The 27640-nt window shown below is 45.7% G+C and overlaps 1 protein-coding gene across 1 annotated transcript in view; it reads left to right on the top strand.

The window, feature by feature from the left end:
- The window catches only part of TECRL (trans-2,3-enoyl-CoA reductase like), an 81879-nt gene that overhangs the window by 29228 nt on the left and 25011 nt on the right, over window positions 1–27640 (top strand). The window contains exons 3-4 of the mRNA XM_068137421.1: window positions 19444–19488; window positions 22544–22647. Of these exons, the coding sequence (XP_067993522.1) occupies window positions 19444–19488; window positions 22544–22647 (149 nt within the window). The remainder of the gene's footprint in view (window positions 1–19443; window positions 19489–22543; window positions 22648–27640) is intronic.

The raw sequence follows: 27640 nt of genomic DNA, 5'->3' as shown, positions 1-27640 counted from the left end.
TTAGCCCTATATTAGGAGATCAGGCTTTGAATAAACCAAAACATTTGAAAGAGGGCCACAGTCTGATCCTGCCATGAGTTGCCTTGAGCTGGATGCACTCCCTGGAAGAAAGGCTGCTAAAGTCTTGTGGCTTTTAGCAAATCTCAAGCTCCTTCCTCCCTAGTTTTATCCTAAGTAGTTGACGTTAGCCCAGAGGAACAGCTCGAATCCATACATGAATGAGTTTCCAAAGGGATAGGCAATACCCTGCTGTGCAGGCTGTGTGACTGCAGAGCTCACAGACTCACCACTCTGTCCCTAGTGCAGATTCTCTGAGCACACTGTGGTGGCAGTCACAGCCAGCTATTGTCTTCAAGAAATTCCATCTCTCTGCTTTCATAGCAAGTTGATTGGAAAGGAGCAATGAAGGTGAATCCCATGGGACAAGCAGTTACTGCAGATGGACACTAAGAAGTGCAGTAATTTCATCTGGGTAAACTGCTCCTTCATCTGTGTTGACTTTGCAAATGACTAGATTAGGGGCAAACGTGATGATGTTTATTTTGTCTTATTTTTTCTTTTGTCTTAGTCACACAGCAGATAGCAGTAGAAGACTACGTTGTGATGGATTTTATTATCCCTCAAATGACACCATTTTAAAGCTCCGTTTGCCACTCTGTGCTTGTCAACCCAATTGGGTTTACTAGAAACTCCTTGAACTTCTTGTTGCTGCCACAGTGAGCTTTGTACGCACTTAAATTATTTGCCTTTTTTGTTGTTGTTGTTGTTTTGCAAGGCTAAGCACAAAGTAAGCAACAGCTCCCGCCACTAAACTCAAAGCAGTCGCCATCATCTTCCTCCCCAGCTCACAATCAGAGATCTAACTTCTGAGTCAGTTGCTTCCTGCCTCTGCAGTGTCTGCATGTCAGAAGAGACCTAAATTCCTGCCTTGGCATGCTGCTTTGGCCATCAGGCTAGCCTACCCCATCAGCTTCATTTCTGACCTGTGCAGGAAGAAGTGTCATTAGGTGATCCCCTCTCAGCTTATTTGGGGCATATCCATGCAAATCTCTCCATACAAACCCCAAGAGTCTATCTGCTGTTACAGACTTGTGCAGCTTTAATTTATGGTTTAGCTGTCAAAATAATTGAAGCACACCTGGGAAAGCTGGGAATACTTTCCACTTCTTTTGTAATAGCCAGGCAGGAAATGAGAATGGCCACATTGACATAACACAGCTGATAAAAAAGAAGCCAAGCTGAGTTAACCGCATGATTTTCATCCTCAAAGTGATTAAAAATGTACCTTATACTTAGGCTCCAAAAATCTCCCTTCTCTGCCTCCCTTCTCCTTCTGTGCTGGAATTACAGAAAACCAATTCTGGCCAGTTTCCAAAAGGGGCTCACAATGCATGGAGTGCTCCAGCTGCAATCACAGTCGTGTAGCCATCAGGTAGCCCACCAGAAGGTTCTGTGTGCTTCACAGACGATATTTTGCAGCATGAGCTGTGCTCACAACTCTGCCATTTGAGCCCTGACTCATATATCTGTTGTTGACACTGCTAAAGCCCAGAACTTTCATTTGGACATTTCTAGCTGGGGCACTGATGTCTGACTCCTTGCTCCCAGCTTAATTGGACTTAATAATGAGAGTAAGCTCCAGACTAAGCAGCTGCAGTTCACTTTTGCTGAGCACTTGAATCTCATTATAAGTTGTGGAGAAAGAGATATTAAATCAGCCTGAAAACCACCTGCTCAGACATCCCTGGAATGTTGCTTTCTGCTATGTACATGTGGTCACAAAGAGTTTTTTCATTATCTACCAAATCTGGAAACCATGGTTGAGGTTTGGACCACCCTACTGGTTTAGAAGCAGTGCACTTAATAGCACAGGACCTTAACAAAGACTTTTAGGGTCATGTTTTAAAAGCATTTTGGTCTTCTAAAGGTAACAGTAAAAGCTAGGTTTTTTTGAAGTCTCCTGATTCACACTTGGATGAATGTGATGTTTAGGACTTAGGTCTTTAAGACTTGACTGAAAACCAATTGGGGAGCCACACTACTGGCTGGGGTGAGTTGCGTGCTAGGTACTTTCTCCCTTTCAAGCTTCATTTTCTCATCTATAAAGTAAGAACAATTAACCTGCCTTTCATCCACCTTGGGATCTTTTGTCTGTTTTGGCTGTGATCCCATAAGAAACATTTGGGACAAAGAAGGACTTAAATATATGCCTAATGACCTATTGAACCAGAGAGACTAAAGGTGTCTAAAACATAAAAGCTAGGCTATCCATTACATTCTCATAGAAAGAAGATGACCTTCAGAAAAAATAACCCCAGTAATGTTTAAACCAGCAAAGGAAAAGGGAAAAACAAAGTGAAGATAGACTCAAAAACTTTAATGGAAAAATCACAGTATTTCACTTCTTTTTGGTTTGTTTGTTTGTTGGCAGCTGCTGCATCTGATGCTATTGCATTTCATTAGTAGGATTACAGATATCATTTCAGATACAATAAAAGGAAAGGCAGTGAAATCTATTGAGACGTAGCTTGAAGCAGAACTGGCCCTCTCTGCTCTCTGGGATATTGTTCCCAGCTGAGATTTCCAGGGCTCTAACAATGCATCACAAATGACATCCTATGTAAACAATTGGAGGACAAATGTGAGATGTTATTTAAATGCCTCATTAAAAAAGAGGAGATTTCATAGCTGGATTTGTTGCTTTTCTTGCCTTTGCAGTAGGTTTCATTGACAGATCTAGATGAGAAACAGCAACATTTGTTTACCAGAATTGCCTATTATTAGCTACAGTGGGGTTTTTATGAGTGCCTATGGCTCAGTTGAGACAAGCACAGTGCAAGGCCCTGTAGAGTAATCTAGGCTATAGGGAATATCTAGTCTCAGGTGAAATGGAGAATTAAAGCCTACTGAGCTGATCATAGAATCATAAAGCTGTTTTAGTTGGAAAAGACCTTCAATATCATTGAGCCCAACCACTCTCTAACTCTCTACCAAGATGTGCTAAACCATGGACCTCAAGCACCACATTTCTGCCTCTTGGAAACACTTCCAGGGATGGGGATTCAACTGCTATACACAGCAGAAAATCAGTAGAAGTGTTCAAGCCCTTTTAAGGGCTTGCTGTGTAGATTGGGGTGAAACATCATCCCTCAAAGTACAATAATGAACACGCTCATTGAGCAACATCACCATCTTCAAGTACCTCATGGGTTGTGTCTGCATAACTGTGGAAAAGTATCTTACACTTCCTTCTACATGACTGCCTTATGGTAGGTGGGCAGACAGCCTAGTCTCATTTCCTGCTGGGAGAGCTTAGGATGACAGGGCTTGTGCTGTACAGGTGGGCTAAAGCGTGCACAGGAGGTGACCTGGAATCAACCATGTTTGCTCTTTTTCACTCAGGTACTAGAGTCTGGTTTCACAGCAGGGCAGAGGGACTATTATTTGTCCTCTGATGCATAGCTGAGATGGGAAGAGCAGTTTTCCAAGTCCCGTGGCAGTGCTTTTGAGGCACTGAAGCCTCTGCTCAACCTAATTAAGGTGGTAGGATGGGGGAATTAAACCAGCCTAAATAAACTTCCCCCAGGAAGTACATGGGAACATGCCTGAGCCTCTGGCTCACACACCCGTGTCTGATCTGCTGCCAAAGCAGGGCAGATCTCTGCTGCCTTTTCCTCATCATTAGTGCAGAAACCACAGTTTAGCTCCTTTATTAGCAGGGATTAATTCTCAGTGAATTTACCAGTAAATTTATGGGAAGTTAATTTGCACTAAGAAAGAAATCAGTCGGTTCAGATGTGTTCAGTTCATTGTGGATGGCCTTGGCATGGCCATTAGATACAAGTCCCACACTGCCATTAGGGGGTTAGCAAGGGAATGCTTCCTGATTAGAGGCTGGAGAGAGCACTATCCCCTGGACAGCCAAATATTGAAAGACAATTGTACTTCATTAGCATCACTTATTAGCTAATTGATGAAGGAATGCTTTTAAAGAAACAGAGGGAGCCTGGAGCAAGACTCTTCTCTAAACTGTATGTCTGAAGTGGAGGGACAAATGAGCTGTGGAGCCATCTTTGCTGGATCAGCTATGGATGTTGGACCACCAGGTGCTTTCTGACCATAGAATAGCTTAGGTTGGAAGGGACCCAAGATTCATTGATTCATAGAATGGTTTAGGTTGGAAGGGACCTTCAAATTCCAACTCTCCACCATGGGCAGGGACACTAGACCAGGTTGCGGTTGCTCAAGGCCTCATCCAACCTGGTCTTGAACACCTCCAGGGAGGGGACATCCACAACCTTCCTAGACAACCTGTCTCAGTGTCTCACCGCTCTCACTGAAAAGAATTTCTTCTCAATCTCCAGTCTAAATCTCCCCTCCTCGAGCTTCAATCCATTCCATCTTGCCCTATCACTACAAGCCCTTGCAAAAAGTCCCTTTCTGGCTTTCTTGTAGGTTCTCTTCAGGTACTGGAAGGCCACTATAAAGTCTCCTGGAGCTTTCTTTCCTCCTAGCTGAACAGCCCCAGCTCTCTCAGCCTGTCTCCATAGAGGAGGTGCTCCAGACTTCTGATCATCTTTGTGACCCTGCTCTGGACCTGCTTCAGTAGTTCCATGTCCCTCTTATGCTCATCTACTCCAAACCCTCTGCCATGGGTAGGGATGCCCAAGGCCTCATCCAATCTGGCTTTAAACACCTCCAGCGAGGGGGCATCCTCAGACACTCCGGGCAGTCCATTTCAGAGTCTCACCACAGTCGTGCTGAAGAACTTATTCCTCAGATCCATTCTAACCCTGCTCTCCCTCAAATTCAAACCATTTGCCCTTGTCCTCTCTCTAGACACCTTTATGGAAAAATCCCTCTCCAGCCTTCCTGTAAGCTCCCATCAGGTATTGGGGAGGCATCTCTACAGTCCTCCCCAGAGTCTTCTCTTCTCCAGGCAGAACACCCCAAGCTCCCTCAGCCTATCCTCATAGCAGAGGTGCTCCAGCCCTTGGATCATCCTTGTGGCCCTCCTCTGGACTTTCTCCAAAAGTTCCATGTCCTTCTTATGATGAGAACATCAGAAATGGTTGCAGTATAGTGCTGAAACATGAATCAAGAGGGCTCCAAACCTGCCCTAGTGTAGTAAAGGTCAGTAAACCAGCCACCTCACCAGCTCTGTGCCCCTCTGAAAAGCTGCTCCCTAAGTGTCCTTGGCAGTCATGGTGATTGTGGCAGTACTCAAACGGTTTCTGAAGCAAGGAGATGAGGACCTGTGTTATCTGGTGTCCTGAAACACAGCACATCCATGACACCGTGAGGCACAGCACAGTTTGTTCTCTCAGAACCTGGCAGAGGCTGATCATGAGCAAAGGGTTTAAAAGAAACATGTTAAAGCAGGCCTTTATATCTTACTGCTTGTGTTTTCTGACGTCACTAGGATGGCCAGATGCCTGTGCTGAAATGCTCTGCTTTGCTGCTTATGAAACCTTTGGCTGGATTGGCTACTGGCACGCCAGTGAAGGACTCGGATAGACAGCAATTGATTCCATAACTCACCAAACATGAAGCTGTGTTTAAAAAAAAAAATCTCATTTTAAGATCTGGACAAGCAGATCCAGCAGGAAGGGTAATTTTTTGTCCTTGAAACACAGATTTAGTTTGGAAGATATAGGTTCCTTAAAGTGCTGTTTCTCAAGTTCAGGTTACCCTTTGAATGGAGACTTCACTGATAGAGTTTGCATTTAGGAAGAGAACCCTGCTGGAGTTCTCATATCCCCCTGATATGACAACAGTTATCTTTGTTACCCTTCCTGAACTTGAAGAGACAGGAGAATCGAAGAAAAAGATCACTGCCAGAATACAGATCCTCAGTTGGCATTCATTACTCATCTCTCTCTAATTGGTGTTGGCATTTCAAAGCCAGAACGTGACTGCCTGCAAACACTAAGCAAACTCAGGGCTATATTAGTGGATCACAGGATGCAGTCCTCCCTTGCAGTCCCTAGTCAAAAGATACCCAAAACACACTCTTGTGGTATCACAGAATTATAGAATAATTGTTAAGGTTGGAAAAGACCTCTAAGATCATCAAGTCCAACAGTCAGTGCAAGACCACCACTAAATTATGTCCCAAAGTGCCATGCCCACTCCTTCCTTGAACACCTCCAGGGATGGTGACTCCACCACCTCCCTGGGCATCCTGTTCTGATGCCTCACCACTCTTGCAGGAAAGAAATTTTTCCTTATACCCAATTTAAACCTCCCCTGGTGCCACTTGAGGCCATTTCCTCTCCTCCTATGTGGGGAAGAGACAACCCCCACCTGTCTCCAACCTCCTTTCAGGAGTCTGTAGAGAACAGTGAGGTCTCCCCTCAGCCTCCTTTTCTCCAGAATAAACAGCCCCAGTTCCCTCAGCCTCACCCCCCCAAGCCTGTTCTCCAGACCCTTCACCAGATTTGTTGCTTTTCTCTGGACACACTCCAGCACCTCAGTGTCTTTCTTGCAGTGCAGGCCCCAAACCTGAACCCACTGCTCAAGGAGTGGCCTCCCCAGTGCTGAATGCCAGGGCATGATCACTTCCACCTTTGCTGAGCAGCCTGCCCACCACCACCCTGCTGCAACGTGTCGGACACACAGGCAGTGAAGGCAGCATGAAGCCCTGCAGCCCTGTGTGTCACACTGCTGCAGCACCATGTGTTCAGCACCTCCTCACCTCCTTGAGTTAAGGGCAGTCCCTTATGGGAACGGTGCTTCAAGCTCCAGACTTGTCAGAGCATCTATTTTCCTGTTTCTCTTTATTCTGCTCCGTGGTTGGTATTAATCAAATAAATGGTGAGCCTCATTCCCTTCCCCTTCCCCACGCACATTCATTTAAATGCAAATCCACCCAGAAAGATCAAAATTAATTATACTTTCTGCAGCAGGCTACATGGTGAATTGAAATGCAGAGGGCTGGCTTTTCCTTTTCCTTATTTATTTATTTATTATTCTTTTGGAGGTGGAAAGTAGGAACAATGTAGCCAACCATTAAAACACACAACCTAAATCTTGGACACGTCTTTGCTTTTAGTTTCTGGCTCTTGTGGGTTTTTTTGTTTTTGTTTTTCCTTGTCTGAATTTACACAGCTGCTTGCTCAGAAAGAAAATGGAAACCTTCATCTGCTAGTGACATAAATTGCCCTCTAAATGACAAATAATATTCTGTTTACCACTAATAACTATCGATCTTCATTAAGTAAACTATGCTGACTCTTAAGAAATTTGTCCGTTATTGCCTGATCAGAATAGAGCTAAAGCCTGATTTTTGTTTTGTTTTTCCCTGGGAACATAGAGGTGGAAGGGAGAGGAGCTTTCTGTTCCTCGAGGAATTCAGGCATTCCTATCAAGGGTTTTTGTTGGGGTTTTATTTTTGCAATGAAAATACAGTCAGATGAATTTGTATCCCAAGATACTCCCAGGCAACCTGTGACTCCCACCTGGAGTACTGTGTCGAGCTCTGGAGCCCCTATTACAAGAGGGATGTGGAGGTGCTGGAAGGTGTCCAGAGAAGGGCCACAAGGATGATCAGAGGGCTGGAGCACCTCTCCTATGAGGATAGACTGAAGGAGTTGGGGCTGTTCAGTCTGCAGAAGAGAAGGCTCCGAGGTGACCTAATTGTGGCCTTCCAGTATCTGAAGGGGGCCTACAGGAAGGCTGGGGAAGGACTTCTCAGGATCTCAGGTAGTGATAGGACTAGGGGGAATGGAATGAAGCTGGAGGTGGGGAGATACAGGCTAGATGTGAGGAGGAGGTTCTTCACCATGAGAGTTGTGAAACCCTGGAATGGGTTGTGCAGGGAGGTGGTCGAGGCCCCGTCCCTGGAGGTGTTTAAGAGCAGGCTGGATGAGGCTCTGGCCAGGCTGATCTAGTGTGGGGTGTCCCTGCCCATGGCAGGGGGGTTGGAACTAGATGATCCTTGTGGTCCCTTCCAACCCTGAATGATACTATGATACTATGACAAAGCAAGAAGCCACAGTCTCAAGCTGCACCAAGGGAGGTTTAGGCTGGAGGTTAGGAAGAAATTCTTCACAGAAAGAGTGATTTGCCATTGGAATGGGCTGCCTGGGGAGGTGGTGGAGTCACCATCACTGGAGATGTTTAGGAAGAGACTGGATGAGGCACTTGGTGCCATGGTTTAGTTGATTAGATGGTGTTGGGTGGTAGGTCAGACTCTATGATCTCAAAAGTCTTTTCCAACCTGGTTAATTCTATTCTATTCTAAGAGCCTCTTAGGCTGGAATTCCACATCTGGACACAGTCACAGAAGATTAACTGCTCTCAGGAACCAATGTATGGACAGGACTGTGCTTGTTGACAGATCCTAGGCAAGAAAAGCAAGATTTTGACCCTGAAGGAGAATGGCTGGAGGCATGATCTGAATAACCTTCTGGATCTGTGGCACTTCACTAGAGGTTCCAGGGTGACAGTTACATGGCTTTATGTAGGAAGAATGAATGCTTACAGATGTTAGAGTTAAGGCCAGTGGGAACAACTAAATGGCCAGCTAAGGGGAGACCTTCTTATCCTCTACAATTGCCCCAAAGGAGATTGGAGTAAGGTACATGTTGGTCTCATCTCCCTAGTAACAAGTGATAGGAGGAGGGGAAATGGCCTGAGGTTGCACCAGGGGAGGTTTAGTTTGGCTATGAGAAGAAACATCTTGTCTGAAAGCATTCTCAAAGTGTTCTCTAGCACAGGCTCCCCAGGGCAGTGGTTGAATCTCCATCTCTGGAGGTGTTTCAAAGAGGCAGAGATGTAGTGCTGAGGAACGTGCTTTAGCTGCAGACTTGGTATGGTTACATAATGTTTGGACAAGATAACCTTCAAGGTCTTTTCCAACCAAAACACTACTCTGATTCTATCATTGTGAAATGAAAACATTTTTCCAGGCTGGGCCTTATTTGTTTAGTAGCTTGTGGGAGGTGCATGCTGTTTAGTCTGGAGAAGAGAAAACTGAGAGGGGATTTAATAAATACCTATAAATATCTGAGGGCTGGGTGTCAAGAGGGAGGGGACAGGCTCTGCTCTGTTGCACCCTGTAACAGGACAAGGGGTAATGGATGTAAACTACAGCACAGGAGGTTCCACCTCAACATGAGGAGGAACTTCTTCACTGTGAGGGTCACAGAGAACTGGAACAGGCTGCCCAGAGAGGTTGTGGAGTCTCCTTCTCTGGAGACTTTCAAGACCCATCTGGATGTATTCCTGTGCAACCTGTGCTAGATTCTATGGTCCTGCTCTGGCAGGGGGGGTGGACTTGACGATCTCTTTGAAGGTCTCTGCCAACCTCTAACATCCTGTGATCCTGTTCTGCACCTTGGCCAAACCTTGTCTTAGCCCATGTCTGGAGACAACAATTCAGCCAGCTCAGTTCTTGCTTTCCCTGTGCAACCAGTATGACTGCAGCTAGATCCTGTCATGTAAAATAAAAACCAGGAGAAAGAAATGGATGCTTATGGTCAAATAGCATTTTTGTTTCTTTCTAAATTCCACATCACTAAGAGAGTGACTGTTTGTGTCCCTGCCACAACTAGAGGTCAAGGTGCTTCTATTAAACTCATGTTCAGAGATTGTCTCTGGAAAGCCTGCAAATTAAATAGATCATAGGAAATATTCAGAGATAAAAGCTACAAAATAAAAGAGATTTATCCCTGGGTATGGAACTATTAAAACCAAATTCTATTTCAACATCTGCTGAGATTTTACCAAACAGAATGTACTGAATCTGCTCTTTTCAGTGACTTCCCATAAAAACATGACTCTAGTTTAAAACCTTGCTCCTCCCCTTTCAATATTGTGATAAAACCATATTAAAGGTTTTGCTACAACGAAGATGTGGCCTACTTGAATGATCCCAGACCCACACTTCACAAGGCCAGCCCTCTGCCCTACAGATTCAGGCAGAGGTGGAAGCAGTGTGCAGTTGGTGGCCTGGCTCCTGGAAGCCCAGCTGGGCTCAGGAGCTCGGTATGGTGCCAGGTCAGTACAGCTGGACCTGGCCAAGGCTATTCCCCTGCACTAGCGCTGAAAAGGCCCAGGGGATTGTGCTGGCATTTAGTGGGTCAAAGCAGCAAATATCTTTCGGTCTGCAGCCAAAGAGGGCCTCTTGTGTGGGGCCATGTGTGTAATAAGACACTGGGGCCTTGTTTGCCCAAAGCTTGGTCCTTCAGATTACAGTAGTTGGTGACTGTCATTTAATACAGTGAAGGCAAGCACAGTAAGTAACAGCTTCAAACACTTTCTCAGTCTTGTGGCCCAGCTTAGTTCCTTAGGCATGCTTTACTTCCTGCTATCATGCTCAGAAATCACTCAGGTGCAATGTTGGCACAATAAATTCCACAGTCTTTCCTTCCAAATAAAAGCAGAAAGCAACAGCTTCAAGTCATTTCAGCATCCTGCTTTACTGTTGTCAGCTCACTGAAGCAAGAGTGTCCAGACTTCGCTCCAGCAAAGGCTGTAACTGTCAGCGTGGTGATGGCTCTATTTATTCCTGTTTTCTCAGAAGTATGCCTGAGAATGCTTAAAAATGCCTGCTGTGACCAAGAGAAACATTTATGACCACTGATGTTTAAGGATGTGGTCATGGAACATCTCTATCTGTTCAGCATTTACTTGTCAAGAAAAAACTTCAGCAAGTTTTCAGATAATCAGTGTGTTGTTGGAACCCTCACTCCAAGAAGGACATTGAGGTGCTGAAGTGGGTCCCAGAGAAAGGCAACAAAGCTGGTGAAGGGTCTGAAGAACAGGTCTTGTGAGGAACAGGTCTTGTGAGGGGCAGCTGAGAGAACTGGGGTTGTTTAATCTGGAGAAAAGCAGGCTGAAGGGGAGACCATCCTGCTGTCTACAGGTCTCTGAAAGGAGGTTTGAGCCAGGTGGGTGTTGGTCTCTTCTCCACATAGGAGGAGAGGAAACGGCCTCAAGTTGCATTAGGTGAGGCTTGGGTTGGACATTAGAAGAAACTTGTTGACTGAATGGGTTCTCAAAGACTGGCACAGGATGCCCATGGAGGTGGTAGAATCCCTATCCCTGGAGGTGTTTCAAAGACACAGAGATGTGGTGCTTAGGGCCACAACTTAGCATCAGCCTTGGTAGAGTTAGGTAATGGTTAGATTCAATGACCTTCAAAGTCTTTTCCAACCAAAGCTATCCTATGGCTCTATGATATTACGCACAGACCTACCATTCCCTCACATAATTGATCTGTGACTCTTCCTTAGCAATCTCTTCCTATTGCTCCATAGATACTAGTGGTATGCTCTGGTTAGGGTGGTGGAATGCACTTCAGCCCTGCTCCATTCCCAGGAGTGGGTTCTGTTGGCTATCTCGGCTAACATGCAACCTTTTGTGACCATCTGAGGAATATTTGTGCCGCAGTGGTCTGCAGAATTCTCTGTATTGCTGCAAATTTCACCAAGATGGTGCTGCTGATTGATTATAGTAATTTTGTTGTTCCTATCATGCTCTTTGTATCACAGCAGGTACGGCTTGTAATTATTAAGGCTATTTGTTATTAGAGATGCATGGCTGCTGAAATACAATGTGAAGCAAACAATTTAACTGATAATAAAATTAGCTGATCATGGAAAGTCAGTCTGCTAATTATCTCCAAACTGTGTCTGTCAGCTCTGATTTGCATTTCTTACCCTCCTCACTCCCCAGTGGAATTAGCTGCTGCAGGGCTATGCTCAAAGGAACGCAATGAATTTCCCAGCAAGGGAAGTCATCATGTTCCACCTTTGCTCTCATGCAGGTTGGCATAAGTTCATAAATACTTCGTGGGAAACAGCTGTTTGATTGTCTAACTTACTACAAAACCTCCCTGGAAGGTTCTTTATGACATTTAGTATAAACCAGACTGACCCCTTGAATTTCATAACTACTAGCAAGTACCAAGTAGGTAGATTTCTCATTTGTTAAATTTTCCAAAACACTTGTGATATTTTAGGGCATTAAGTGTGGCCAGCAGCTCAAGGGAGGTTCTCTTCCCCTTCTACTCTGCCCTGGTGAGGCTGTCCCTGGAGTACTGTGTGTATTTCTGGGCTTCCCGGTTCACAAGGGACAGGGAACTACTGGAGAGAGTCCAAGGGAGGGCCATGAAGGTGATGAGGGTACTGGAGCATCTTTTATACAAGAAGAGCCCGAGAGACCTGTGGCCTGGACAAGAGAATACTGAGAGGTGCTCTTAACAATGCTGGTCAGTATCTAAAGGGTGGAGGTCAGAAACATGGGGCTGGACTCTTTTCATTGGTGCCCAGTGATAGGATGAGGGGCAGTGGACACAAACTACAACACAGGAGGTTTCACTTGAACTTAAGAAGAAACTTCGTTACTTTGAGGGTGACAGATCACTGGAAGAGGCTGCCCAGAGGAGTTGTGGAGTCTCCTTGAGAGTTTCAAAACTCACCTGGATGTGAACCTGTGCAATCTGATTTAGCTGACCCTTCTTTAGCAGGGGGGCTGGACTAGAGGATCTCCAGAGGTCCTTTCTGACTCCTACCATTTTGTGAACCTCTGATTCTGTGAAGTGGTGGAGCACACTTTTAAGGTCAGTTTGAATTGTGTGGACAGAGACAGTTTTAAAACTACACCTGAGCTTTTAAAACTGTCCTTACTTCCTGTGCCTGGCAGTCAATTAATTTACTGGAATTGTTGAAATGCAGTGAAAAATCAAACTGTGTGAGCAACAGGACCAGTAGAACTTGGTTTTCTGTGCATCTTTGCATAGAGGCGCTGGCAGCTGGACAGAGCACCAAGACTGTCATTTTAGCAAGCATTTGTGTGGTGGTTTAGTGGCATTATTTGTTGGTGGTTTAGTAGCATTGCATCTGATTTTTATATCCAGTGTTAATGTGTGGTTTCAGAGTTGGGTATAGCCTGTCAGTTTTTATATACCCAGCCAGTTTGCCTATGTTTTGATCTTAGTTTTTAAGTACTGCTAGGTGCAACAAGTAACTTGCCCCCCCCAGATGAAAGATTTTCCTCCTCATGTGCACTTCATAAAAATAGGTTATTAAAAGTAAACATTGAGTCATTTTCCAAGAAAATACCATCCTCTGCTGAAAAGTATTTATGATGCTGTAAAGGTTTGAGGTCTCTTCCAACCTTGGTGATTCTGTAATAGCACTGAAATGTTTTGTCTTTGAATAAATGAATGGATTTTTTTCCCCACAAAGTTGGAACAGATTCCTGACAGAGAAAAGAGATGAAGGTAAAAGGCTTAAGACTCATCATGAATCACTTACCCTTCCAGACTACAGGAAGCTTGTGCACATAGGGGGGATATTGTTTGAATCACAACAGAGAGAATTATGGAATTGTAGAACAGTTTGGGTTGGAAGGAATGGTCACAGATTGTGTAGCCCAGCCCCGCTGACATAGGCAGGGACATCTTTCATTGGATTGCTCAGTGAAGAGCGAGGATGCCACTCAAAATCAAGGAGTTTGTGAATGACCTTTCAGCTGAGGAAGGGGCAAAGGTTTCATAGTTTCATAGTTTCATTCAGGGTTGGAAGGGACCACAAGGATCATCTAGTTCCAACCCCCCTGCCATGGGCAGGGACACCCTACACTAGATCAGGCTGGACAGAGCCTCATCCAGCCTGCTCTTAAACACCCCCAGGGACGGGGCCTCGACCACCTCCCCGGACAACCCATTCCAGGGCTTCACCACTCTCATGGTGAAGAACCTCCTCCTCACATCCAGCCTGAATCTCCCCACCTCCAGCTTCATTCCATTCCCCCTAGTCCTATCACTACCTGAGATCCTGAGAAGTCCTTCCCCAGCCTTCCTGTAGGCCCCTTTCAGATACTGGAAGGCCAGAATGAGGTCACCTCGGAGCCTTCTCCTCTGCAGACTGAACAGCCCCAACTCCTTCAGTCTGTCCTCATAGGAGAGGTGCTCCAGCCCTCTGATCATCCTTGTGGCCCTTCTCTGGACACGCTCCAGCACCTCCACATCCCTCTTGTAATAAGGGCTCCAGAACTGGACACAGTACTCCAGGTGGGGTCTCACCAGGGCTGAGTAGAGGGGGAGGATCACCTCCCTCGACCTGCTAGCCACACTTCTCCTGATGCAGCCCAGGATCTGATTGGCTTTGCGGGCTGCAAGTGCACACTGAGAGCTCATGTTGAGCTTTTTGTCCACCAGCACCCCCAAGTCTCTCTCTTCAGGGCTACTTTCCAGCCAGTCACTGCCCAGCCTGTATTTGTGCCTGGGATTGCCTCGACCCAGATGCAGGACCCTGCACTTGCTCTTATTGAACTTCATGAGGTTGGCCTGTGCCCACCTCTTCAGCCTGTCAAGGTCCCTCTGGATGGCCTCCCTTCCCTCCAGCGTGTCTGCTGCACCACACAGCTTGGTGTCATCAGCAAACTTGCTGAGGGTGCACTCAATGCCACTGTCCATGTCCCCCACAAAGATGTTGAATAAGACAGGTCCCAGGACTGATCCCTGAGGGACTCCGCTTGTCACTGGTTGCAGATGTCTATGTGCATGCAGTTGGGTGATGTGTTAAAGATTGAGACAAACGACCTTCAAGAGAAGAAAAGACGTTGGGAGGGTAGAAACAATCAAATAAAACATAAAAAAGCCAAGAAGAGAGTTCGGACCAGTAGCTGTCCAAACAAGCTGCAAAGAAGAGCCAAGGCTGTTGTGCAGAAATACTAAAAATCCAATAAATGTGATGGAGGAACCAGTATCAGAGGGTATACTATCGGCTAAATAAACCTGTGGTTTGAACCATGATGGCCAGACTTATTTTCTGCTATCCACTTTTTCAAATCAAAATCTGTTGGATATGTTATTTTTACAACTTTGCTCCATGAGTGAAATGCATAGCCAAGCCCAAAACCCTGCATGAGGGAGCTGATCACAAGGAATGCACAGGGACTGTGACCTACCATGTGCCACATGGCTGAGCTCTCTGCACCAGCACAGTGTTAGACAGTAAATAATAATAAGGATAGCATCAATAATAGCAATAACAACAATGATAACAACAATAATAAAAGTCATAATAACAACACTATTAATACTACATTCCTGATCTCAGATGCAACAGGAGTGAGAAGATAAACTTCACTCATTCATATTCTTGGATTGCCATAAACCTCCTCAGGAGGCACCAGTGGGAAGTGCTAATGAGAATAAACTGGGAAGTAAACCTTACTGAAAAAACTGCCCTGGAAAAGAGAAGCCCTTCAAGGGGAGCTTTGTGAGGTGTGGCAGTGCAGAGAAGCCTTGGAGTGCTGCACACAGCTGGAGCTGTGTCTCTGTCTTACTCTGGGAGCATGCACTCTCCCCATGCAGCTCAGAACTCCTGCTGATGGCAGATGATTTGTCTCTAAGCATCCAGGAGAGTCTTCAAGCCCTTTATTCTGACAGGCAATAGCAAGAGCTAACAGAGTTGATAAATAGTCACTGTGTTTGGCTTCTTTTCATTATTGAGAAGAAAGAAGAGCTCTCCTCCCAGAGAATGACATGAATGTGTGCTTGCAGAGCCAGGCTGGACTGGAATGGCTTCCTGAATTTCCAGGTAAAAATCTAGAGCTGCCCTAGTGTCAGCTCCTGAAGATCCCTGTGGAAAGTACTCAGTGAGGAAGAAGGCACAAGTGGTGAGCTGGCAAATCTCTGATGCCCTAGTGTCAGCTCCTGAAGATCCCTGTGGAAAGTACTCAGTGAGGAAGAAGGCACAAGTGGTGAGCTGGCAAATCTCTGATACCCAGGAATATGTAGGGCTTCCTCCCTCTGAAATGAGTCTTATCAGGCTGGGAGAGCAGACCAGTCAGACCTCCAGAGGAATACAGAGAGGTTGGGGGTTGCAGGACCTCTATTTTTTTTGAATGGTTTGGGTTGGAAGGGACCTCCAAAGGCCAACACCCAACACCCCCTGCAGTAAGAAGCATCCTCAACTGGATCAGGCTGCATATAGCCATGTTGAGCCTCCAGGAATGGGGCCTTGACCACCTCCCTGGGCAACCTGTTCCAGTGTTTCTCCATCCTCATGGTAAAAAACTTAATCTACTAATCTAAATCTGCTCTTCTCTAGTTTGAAGCCAATGCCCCTTGTCCTATCCCTACAGGCCTTCGTAAGCAGTTTCTCTCCATCCTTCTTGCAGGGCCCCTTCAGGTACTGGCAGGTTGTATTACGTCCTCAAGCACCTAAGGCTTGGGAACAGCCTTGCTAAATTCTGCTGCAAGTAAAGATTTCAAGTAGGAAACTCTCATGCTCTGACTTCCCAACCAATGTGCTTGCAAACTGAGGTGTTTAGACTTTGTCCCCCACTCTATCTGCATAGCATTTCCAATTGATGTCAGCTAGTGTGCACGGCCCGTGTCTGTCCCCTTGATCCTGAGAAGGAACATCCTAACAGAGGTACAGGTCCCTCCAGGAAAATACACACAACATCCTAAGCCTGGTCTGGAAACCAGAAAGGCCCAGTAGTGTGATAAGAAGGTCACTGCAGCGAAGCAGTGGCAAAGGCTTATTCCCATCAGTCTAAATCTTTGAGTGTGATGGTGCACTGAGGCTGAAGGACTGGCAATGGGGATGATGTGCTCAAACGCACAACCTCTGCTTGCCCTTGTGAAGATGATGAGCCATACCTAAAAAGCATTGCCAGAGGATCAGGTAAATTGGCTTTTATTGAAACATACTGGAATATGAGGGGGGAGGTGCCGGGGGAAGATTCCAATTTAACACAAGTACATTGCTTATTGGGTTCCAAATAACTATTGATATCTGCTGTCCTGGAGCAAATCATCTCTGCCTTGACAAGTCTAACAGCTGCTCTTTCCCAGTCTTCCTTTCTGTTAGCTTTAATAGCCACAGATTGTTGTGGTACCTTGAAAAACATGTTTGCAACTTGCTTGATGGATGTCTCACCTCCTGCTATTAGCCTTGGTTCACGGGGTTCAGCTAATGTCTGTTCTTGCCAACAAAGCTCAGACCAAGTGCTTTTGAAATGAGAGTCTGCTGGGTGCCACTGCACAGTGAGTGCAGTGCACTCTGTGCACAGTTCCCCTTCCCCTCTAGCTGGCAGCTGGTGGGTGAACAAGCTCTCATCATCATCATGAAATACAGTTCAGGTAGAAGCAACCATCTGGGCCAGGCTCCTGCTCATAGCAGGGCTAACTTTCAAGTCCTGTAAGATTCTCCCTCCTTTCAAGTGAAATAATGAGAGGAAGTGGCCTCAAGTTGCAGCAGGGGAGGATTAGGTTGGATATCAGGAAAAATTTCTTTGCTGCAAGAGTGGTCAGGCATTGGAAAAAGCTGCCCAGGGAGGTGGTGGTGTCACCATCCCTGGACACCGTGGGACATCGTTTAATGTCCATGGTGATGTTAGGTCAATGGTCTCAGGCTATCAACTATCCTGAGGTGTGACAAAGGAAATAATAATAATAATAATAATAATAATAATAATAATAATAATAAAAAACCAACCAGGTTGGAAGAGACCTTCAAGATCATCATGTCCAACCCATCAACCAATCCAACCCACCTAAACAACTAAACCATGGCACCATAATAATGACAATTGTGGTGGAAATGTCTGGGGGTGGTGATGCTGCACCCTTTACCCTCACTTTTCTCTGCCAGATATTCCTAACTCTACATCCCAGTTAACACCACGAACTGTGTAAGGTCTCCCCAAGCTGCTGCAGGTCAGCCCTAAAAACCTCAATCAGCAAACTATGTGTGCATGGGTTAAGCAAAATACCAGGTCTTTGTGGTGCAAAGGAGTGCTTATACAGAATACAGAGTTAACCAGGTTGGAAAAGACCTTTGAGATCATTGAGTCTGACCTATCACCCAACACTATCTAATCAACTAAACCAAGTGCCTCATCCAGTCTCTTTTTAAACATCTCCACTAGTGGTGACTCCACCACCTCCCTGGGCAGCCCATTCCAATGGCCAATCATTCTTTCTGTGAAGAATTTCTTCCTAACCTCCAGCCTAAACCTCTCTTGGCACAGCTTGAGACTGTGTCCTCTTGTTTTGTCACAGGTTGCCTGGGAGAAGAGACCAACCCCCACCCAGCTACAACCTCCCTTCAGGTAGCTGTAGATGGCCACAAGGTCTCCCCTGAGCCTCCTCTTCTCCAGGCTAATCAACCCCAGCTCCTGCAGCTTCTTCTCATAGAGCTTGTGTTCCAGACCTCTCCCCAGCATTGTTGCCCTTCTCTGTACACATTCCAGCCATGCAACATCTTTCCTAAACTGAGGGGCCCAGAACTGGACAATGTGTGTTGTGAGGGACTTTGGACAAAGGCAAAGGCATGGGGTGACAGGATGATGGGTAATGGCTTCAAAGTGGAAAAAGATGGATTGAGATTAGACAGTAGGAGGCAATTCTTCCCTATGAGGGTGATGAGACACTGGAACAGGTTGCCCTGTTGCCCAGGATGAGTCGTGGAGGCTGCAACTCAGGAAGTGTTGGAAGCCAGGTTGGATGGAGCCTTGAGCAACTTGGTCTAGTGGAACAAGGAGGAGAGGAACCTGGTCTAGTGGAACAAGTCTAGTGGAACAAGGAGGGGAGTTGGAAGTAGATGATCTTTAGCATTCCTTCCAAACCATTCTAGGCTTTTATGACGTTGTCCATTCAGCCAGCACAACTGTAGAGGCACCAGCTCTTCATACAGGCCCCACAAGGACCTGGGCAAGTTAACAATCTGAACAGCCACAACCCCTTCTGCAGTCTTTCTGGGGCCGTTGCCCACTTGCCCTGACACTGAGAGAAACAAATCCAGATGGAGATCTGGAACTGTGTTAACAACCTGACAAGGTCACAGTCCAAAATCATCAAGGGGCACCTAATAACAATAGCCAACTGCTACTGTTCATTTAGGAGCAACCTTTAAACTAGAGCACTCAACAATCTGCTTCTGGGGAAGGTGCTTAAGTTGATAGGTATTACAAATTCCTGTATAACACAGTATTAGCTCCCTTAGAGCCTCTCCTATTTGTGTGTCTATTTGCCTTATTAACCCATGACTAAGAACTGGTGCCAGCTGCACATCTCATTCTCCTAAATGAGGAAAGACCAACCTGTTCGGACCAGAATGAAGAACAAGTGTCATATTAAAGGGAGGGGCAAGACTGACACATTCAAAATGGAGTTTGGGCAAATACAGCAATAAACAGATTCAGTTTTATACTTCCCAGTGGTAGGCACATGCTCATTTTGGGGGCACTGATGAAACATTCAGCACTGAGATTGGCCCTTCCAATACTCAAGTGGGGAGAAAGGATTTCTGCTCTGATGTGGGTGTGAGGTGTTTCTCTTTGTATACCTGAGACCAAAAGAAACTTTTTTCTTAATCTCACATTTGTAGCTACCAGCTAAAATGACTGCTCACAGAAAGAGCAATTCAGGTGCTCCACCAGGACATAAACAGCCATGCTTTGTGATTTTAACAGGTCCCCAGTGGTATCCCTCTCGTGTTGGCCTGCAACTGGAACGCAGTAAGTATCACTGTGGTTGAATAAAGCCACCTAATGTATTACTAATCCTGACTAATGCTTCAGCAAGTTTCTTCTCTCACCAGTACCGCTCTCTCTATTCATGTTATTGAGTGATCTGGTAACACTTTTTCATTAACTGGTATCAATTATCATCTTATTGGCTTTCTCATTAACAAATAATCATAGAATGGTTTGCGTTGGAAGGGACCTTAAAGATCTTTTAGTTCCAAACCCCTGCTATGGGCAGGGATACCTCCTGCTACACTAGGTTGCTGAAGGTCTCATCCAACCTGTCTTTCAACACTTCCAAGATTTGAGCCTCACAATTTCTCTGGGCAACCTGTGCCAGTGCGTCACCAACCTCATAGGGAAGAACATCCTAATGCCTAATCTAAATACAGTTTCTTACAGTTTGAAGTCTCTCATCCTGTCACTTCATGCCTTTGTCAGAAGTCCCTCTCCAGCTCTCCTGGAGGACTGGAAGACTGCTCTAAGGTGTCCCTGGAGCTTTCTCTTCTCCAGCCTGACCACCACTAACTCTCTCAGCCTGTTTTCATAGCTCCATCACTCTGATCATCTTTGTGGCCTCCTCAGCAGGTTCATGTCCTTCTTGTGTTGGGGGTTCCAGAGCTTGATACTCTACTCCAGGTGGGGTCTCAGCAGAGCAGAAGGGCAGAATCCCTTCCCTTGACCTACTGCCCATGCTGCTTTTGATGCAGCCCAGGACCATGGCTGGTGCCTAGGCTGCAAGTGCATGTTGCTGGCTCACATTGAGCTTCTCAACACCTAGCAGCCCTAAGTCCTTTGTCCTTCTCCTTGTGACTGCTCTCTATCCATTCTCTGCCCAGCGTGTATATGTGGTTGGAATTGCCCTGACCCACATGCAGGACCTTGTGCTTGGGTTTGTTGAGCTTCATGAGGTTGGTGTTGGCCCATCAAATTGAAATCTACTGTTTTTCATGTCCAGTGAATAAAATAACTTCAGAACATACTATATGGTCAAATAGTGAAGACAAGGCAGTTTGAAAACTATTCACTCACTTCCCTCATTCACTGCATGATCCATTTTAAGACTTGCTCACAGCCTTATCAGGAGCTACAGCTGGTTACAGGAGGCAGCCTCTTTATCTGTGCCAGCACAACAGTTCTTGGTGGATGCAGCAGTGGGAGACAAAGCTGCCACAGGCTGTGCAGCAGTTTATTTGTAGACTCACAGCATTCCAGAGCTCTAGAAAATAAGGGCTCACCACCTGCTGGAATTCAGCATCTGGACTGACTTAGAGAGTCAACAGCATATATTGAAAGGGACAAGGCTGGACAGAGCCTTGAGCAAACTGGTCTAGTGGAAAGTGTTCCTGCCCATGGTGGGGGGTTTGCAACTAGATGATCTTTAAGGTTCCTCCCAACCCAAAGCATTCTATGATAATAAATAAAATGTAAAAGAGAAAAGAAGTGCTGCATCCATGACAACACACTATGCCAGTGGCTGTTGGGGTTTGCTACTATCCAGATCATTGCCTCTGTAAATAAAAGAGAAACATATTCTGCCATTTTATGTCTCTGCCTGTAAAGACATCAGGGCTGGAAGCAGGTGCCTCAGATTACTGTGAAAATGCTCAGTCAGACCTGGTCTGCCGGGGTCCAACAGCCTACTAAGGATCTGTGGCCCTTTGCCCAAGAAGTTGCATTCATCATGGTGGTGCCACCTATTGTCAAAGAGCCTGAGAATGCAAAGGCTTCAGCAAAAGCTAGCAGTGAGAGGGATGCTGTGTGGCATCAGCTTTCCCATCAGACTTGCAAGGCAGAATAAAAAGTGGTGTATGAAATCGTCAGTGTGACTGCATGGCGCATCTCTAACGGTCTAGATTAGCAGAGACTGCAGTGTAGCTGTTGGTATGCACTGCTGCCCAGGGTAGTGCCAGACTCATGCTTTTGGGAAAATCCAAGGAGAATAATTCTCAGAGAAATACTCTAAGTTGCTAACCTGGACAGTAAGTCCCAAGAGTTCTAAATACATCAGAATACAAGTTTGGCCTACACCTTGACCGTTAGCAGGGCAGCCCACACTTCTTGCTGAGCCTTCCAGAGGATGCCTCTTGCTCATCTCATAGAATCATGGAAGTATTTTAGTTGGAAAAGACCTTTGAGATCTTCAAGCCAAACCATTAGTCTGGGGCTAAACCATGGCCCTCAGAAACACATCTCTGCCACTTCAAAACACATCCAGGGGTGGGGATTCAACCACCTCCCTGGGGAGCCCATTGCCATCTGTGAGAATGCTTTCGGACAACAAGTTTCGTCGCATAGCCAACCTAAACCTTCCTTGGTGCAACCTGAGGTGACTTCCTCTCATTCTATCAGTTGTTACTGGAGAGGAGACCAATCTCTACCTGGCATTAACCTCCTTTCAGGGAGTTGTAGGGAGCTAGAAGGTCTCCCCTCAGCATCCTTTTCTCCACACTAAACAATGGCAGTTCCCTCAGCTGCTACTCACCAGACCTACTCTCCAGGCCCTTCCCCAGATTTGTTGCCCTTCTCTGGACCCACTCCAACACCTCAATGTCTTTCTTGTGGTGAGGTGCCCAAAACTGAGCATAAGACTTGAAGTGTGGCCTCCCCAGTGCTGAATCCAGGGGAACAATTACTTCCCTGGTTCTTCTGGTCACACTATTGCTGATCCAGGTCAGGATGCTCTTGGCCTTCTTGGCCACCTGAGCCACATCCTGGCTCACCTCCAGCCAGCTGTCAATCAACACCACCATGAGGCTGGTGAGACACTGGAACAGGTTGCCCAGGGAGGTGGTAGAAGCCCCATTCCTGGAGGTTTTTAAGGCCAGGCTGGATGTGGCTCTGAAGCAACGTGACCTAGTGTGAGGTGTTTCTGCCCATGGCAGGGGGTTTGGAACTAGATGATCCTTGAGGTCCCTTCCAACCCTAACAATTCTATGATTCTGACACTCCCAGGTCTTTCTCTGCTGGGCAGCTGGAGCATTCATGGGGTAGTTGTGACCCAATATGCCTCTTCCCTCTTGTTTTTATTTTTTTTCCATTACAGATGGGCCCTATTTGAAGGATGCCATTAACATTCAAAGCCTTGCTGTTTCCTCCATCATTACACTGTATTTTACAGACCTGGGTCAACAAGTTGGTTGGACCACGGTAAGTACGTCCTTGTAACACTCAACATGATGTATCTGAATGGACAATGTGTCTCAGCATCCTGTTGCTCCAAGTTCCTCAGCTATCCTATGTCAGATGGTGTAACTATCAGCAGTCAAGCCAGAATTAAATGGATAGTGAGCCAAGTTGGCAATGTGCTAACTAACATCCAATTAAAGATTAGAAAGTGGACATAACAATATTGCCTGAGGGGGGGAAAAAAATAAATCAATGTTTAAAAACAATGTTAGCTTATCTAGGGTTTGTATGCCTGTGCAGCAGTGGTAGCCAAATGCATTTGCCTGCAAGATTCCTCAGCTTGGAAAGTGGAAGGATATTTAAAAGAAAAACTGGGTTTCTGGTAATGAAGGAAAATGATTGGATAGGAATGTTTTACTCTTTGTTCACCCAACAAACAGTTCTGAGAGAGCAGTGAGGTAAAGGATTCCAAGCAGAAGTTGTCCAGCAAGGCTAAGGAGTCACAGACCTTCTAAACTTCAGCATTTGCCATGAGCAGCAGTATCTGTTCTGTGCTGTAGGTCAAACCATGACGTGGTTTTACTTCTGGCCTCAGTTTGAGCAATTATTTTCCTGTAAGCACTTGTTGGAAGGTCAGGGTGGTAGAAGAGAGGCAACATGTTCCACCCAAATGGGGCTGTGGAATACTGTAACCTTACAGGCTCATCTGTGCAAGCAAGAAGTGAAAGATTCAATTCTTTGATGGCCCAGAGAGAGAAGATGGCATGCTTTGAAACGAACAGTGAAGGAAGGGGAGATGAAGAGACCTTCCCAATGTCCTGCAACAGGCGTAAGTGGCAGAGCTGAAAGCAGTCTCAGGACTAGACCAACCTAGATTTACTGCAGTGTGTGGAGTGACACACGCCCCACCTCTGCCTATTGGGTCATGAATCTCTCAATTTCTACAGTGAGAAACACAAGTAAGACAAGAACTACACTTTCTGAAAGCCACAAAAGCCATGAGGGGGCAAAAAAAAAGGGCTATTTGCTTGCTTTAATCAGGTGAGGTTTTGCTAAGTGACATCCTGGCTGTAGACCAAATTATTACAATCTTGCCCTAGGCAGCTCACAGATCCCACTCTGCTCATCCACTGACCAGCCACTGTCCTTCCTTGGCTGTGACTGTACACATGAAGCTTGTGAGTGTTGGGTCTTTAAGCAGATGGCAGAGGATAGTACTGGGCCCTCTCCCCACTAGGTCACTGTGGTCTAGGAAGCATAACTGCAAGACACTGCTCTTTTACAGCTCCTTATCTGTTAACCAGTATAGTCAAGGTGGATGGCTACATCCAGAAATGCCCTTGACTCTGGAGGCAGTCACCTTTGGGATCAGCACTGTAAGGTCACATGTCCATTTCACCTGCTCACACTCATGTGCATTTCTCTTTCTCCAGGGAGCACAAACTCTAACAGGTTTCAGTCCCTACAAATAAGAATGTGATCTCCATTTATCTTTCCCAGTTCTACTAACAGGACCCAAATCTCTCAGCAGTGCTGAGAAACTTACTGCTGTGGAGTTAAAGCAGTTCATAGTTGTCACCTAACTATTTTGCCAGAGGTCTGCTAGCTTACCAAAGCTGAAGCTTTATCCCACTGCTTCACCTACTAATTAACACCTACTGGAGCCACACTCATTAGCGCTAGTTGGAGTCCTGTTTCCCTGTCAACCCATCCCACCACTTCTCAACTGTGGAATTGCCTTGCAAAGCAAAATTGGGAGCAGCCTCCTGTTTGCTACAAGCAAGTAATCTGCAAGAATCTTATTTATTGTGTCCATTACTGGTGGTTTATGCAGCCTGAGACAGTACCATAACTAAAGCTTAATATCCCATTATAAACAGCTGCAGTTATGATGAGGCCTTGATGTTGCCAGCAGTGGCATTTTTTAAATGATTTAATCTGCATGGGCAGAAAGCTGACTCTCTGAGTTCCTGAGCACTCATCCCACTCTGTTTCCATATTCTAAACTGTCTCAGTTCTCAGTGGGAGACACCTTCTTCCTAGCTGTGTCAGTTTGCACCAGAGGAGGTTTAGGGTGATACGAGAAGAAACTTCACTGAAAGGGTTCTCAAAGTCTGGAATAGAGTCCCCAGGGAGGGGTTTGAATCTCCATGCCTGGAGCTGTTTAAAAGCTGCAGAGATGTGGTGCCAGGGGGCACAGTTTAGCACCAGATTTGGTAGACTTCAGTTATGGTTGGGTTTGATGATCTTTATGGTCTTTCCAAACCAAAATGCTTCTATGATTCTGTTTTAACAGTCAAGAGCTTTTTATTGCAGCTAGTCTATAGCAGTGGGAAGAAGTTCATGGACATTTGTTCATGAGCAATTAAGAAAACATTTCTGCACAGGGTGTGTCATTTTAATGCCATTTTTACTGCCCTTAGAGCTCCCATCCCTCTCTCTGCTCTATCAGATTTATGCACAGAGTAAGGGATGCTTCTGATCTAAAGAGCTGACATTTAAATAAACAAGGCACAGAGTGAAAACATTCTTATCTCATCAGCAAAGTGACAGCTGAGGTACAAAGGGACACATTCAGGTCTGGACTCCAAAAATAGACACAGAAGCACTCTGAGATATGCTGGCTCTCCAGAAGTCAGTGCGTTGGGCAGGGATCTGTCTAGGGGAAAAATAAGAAGAGAGGTAGGTCTCTGGGATTTTGTCACCTCAGTGGAGATCACACCCGAGTTGTTTGCTCAAGGATCAAGAACACCAAGACCCCCAGTGTTGGGGATTTACAGCAGGACAGAGCTGTGGTTTTTAAAGGGGAAAGTGATACACACTTCCACCTCCCGGGAGGAGTACCCTCTCCAGGGGTACTGTAAAATAAGAGATGATGCTGTTTTCTGTTCCCAGATAAACAGTTTGGGTGTCTAAGTCTAGAAGCATATTTCTCAATCAAGAAATGTCAGCTTCCTTTCTGGACTATGCATAGTCTCTGATTTACAGTCTTTGTCACACTTCACCGTGGTGGCTAGAGGGTTTGTCTTTTCCTGTTGTCTAGTTGGTCCTTCTGTCAGAGGCTGCCACTTTGTATAAAGGATGTTTTCCTCCTCATCCTCAGCCTTCCTAAAACATGGTTACACAGTGGCTGAAATACTTTTGGTGTTTTGTGTTGTGAAAGGTCAAATACCCCATGGGCTCCAGTTACCCCACTGCTCTGAGCTTGGCTGGCCAGATTTCAGCAACTGTAGAAGCTCTCAAGAAGAAGGGAGGACAAACTGGGATCAGAGATTGGTAGTTCTCCACTGGAACAACTACTTCTCAATCTCTTCTGAGAATGAAGCCCTTCCCTGAGATACTGTGGGTAGCAACCCAATCTCAGCTGGCTAGTTTAGAAGAGAGAAGGCCTCAAGGCTCACCTTTAGAAACCAATTCATGGGGAAATCAGAATCAGTTTTTCAGTATCCCAGATTTTGTTACAGCTCTCTCTCTCCTCTGCCTTCATTTTTTATAAAACAAATATTATCTGAAAGAGACAATTTACTTCTGCACAGTATTTACCAATTCTTTCACCCTGCCTGGAGGAGATAGTTGAGGTTTGCTGAGTGATGCTGTGAGATAATGATGGAAGCTGAGTTTTGAGATATTTTCTATAAGCTTCCTGCAAAGAATTGTACTCCCAAGGGTGTTTGAAATTCCCACCACTGGAGTGATGGGTTTTCTTTTTAATCTCTGTCCAATTTGGGGCCTAAACACATTTGGCAGAGACTTCTTTTTACATACTGCAGTGTGGCAGTGACGTTTTGAAACATGGATGGTATTTCACATTAAGAATTCATGCTGCTCTGGTGGTCAAGAGGAAAATGAAACACATTCTTCCTGCCCAAATTTAGTCTTCTGTTAAAGCTTTCCTCATTTGATTGCAGTTTCTGATTTACCTGCTTCTGTTGCCTAGTTGCTACCCAGGCAGGCTACTAGAAGGTTCAAAATAGAACTGAGAAAACAGCCTAGAACTGTGGAAAATGTATTTTACCTCCAGGTCTGTGCATTTCAGCCCCAAACACTGTACTTCAGTAAGTAATTTTTGTAATTGTGATCTAAAATCAGAGATTTGGTAAATAGTTCTGAGAGCCTTAAAGTCATAGAAGCATAGAAAGGTTTTTGTTGGAAAAGACCTTAAAGGTCATTGAGTCCAACCATCACCCCAATGCCACCATGGCCATTAAGCCACATCCCACAGCCATGTCTGCAAAAACTGAGGCTGGCAGCAGGACTGCTCCATTTCACATTTTCCAGTGATAAAAAGATTCTGTCCAGTTTAGAGATATAGGGACCAATACTTATGTAAACCTGGGGACATCCCTAGAATCTGAAAACCCATGCTTTCACTGACTGATCTCCTCCCTTCTGGCTGGCAAACAAAATTATCACTGTGGAAAATGAACAAGAAGCCAAGACATCTCTGTTGGAAGCATTGTGGTTATGTAGAGCAGGTGTCCACAGCAGGGAAGTGCCAAAGGCTATTTTGTGCTCTGGGTGTGAATGAGTGGTGAACAAGGGAAGAGCAGTTTGCTCTGACTGCAGCTGGCAGAGGTCACTCAGTTGGTCTTGTAAATATGGAACAATCCCATGAAGTCTGTGGGGTGAGTGTGACATGAAGCAGTTTTAGAGTATTGATGGGTTTGAAGAAGAGGCAAACTGCTGCATTGCTCACTGAGCTGAGTTTGGGGAACCATGAGGGTAGTGGAACACTGGAACAGGTTGCCCAGGGAGGCAGTTGAGGCCCCATCCCTGCAGATATTCAAGGTTAGGCTAGACAGGGATCTGGGCAACCTGTCCTAGTTGAGGATGGCCCTGCTTACTGCAGAGGGGGTTGGACTAGATGACCTTTGGAGGTCCCTCCCAATGCAGACCATTCTCTGATTCTGCATTTTCCCTAATTTGGGAATGGAAGAAGAGACTGCAGTAAAGGTTTATAACCTTTTGATGGGATGTGGAACTACAGACAACTAGAACTGAAGAAAAAAAAGAC

This window comes from Melanerpes formicivorus, unplaced genomic scaffold (genome assembly GCF_026170545.1).
Source record: "Melanerpes formicivorus ecotype bairdi unplaced genomic scaffold, bMelFor1.0.p_v2 SCAF_4, whole genome shotgun sequence".
Lineage (NCBI taxonomy): Eukaryota > Metazoa > Chordata > Aves > Piciformes > Picidae > Melanerpes > Melanerpes formicivorus.
This window is presented reverse-complemented; position numbering and strand designations above follow the sequence as displayed.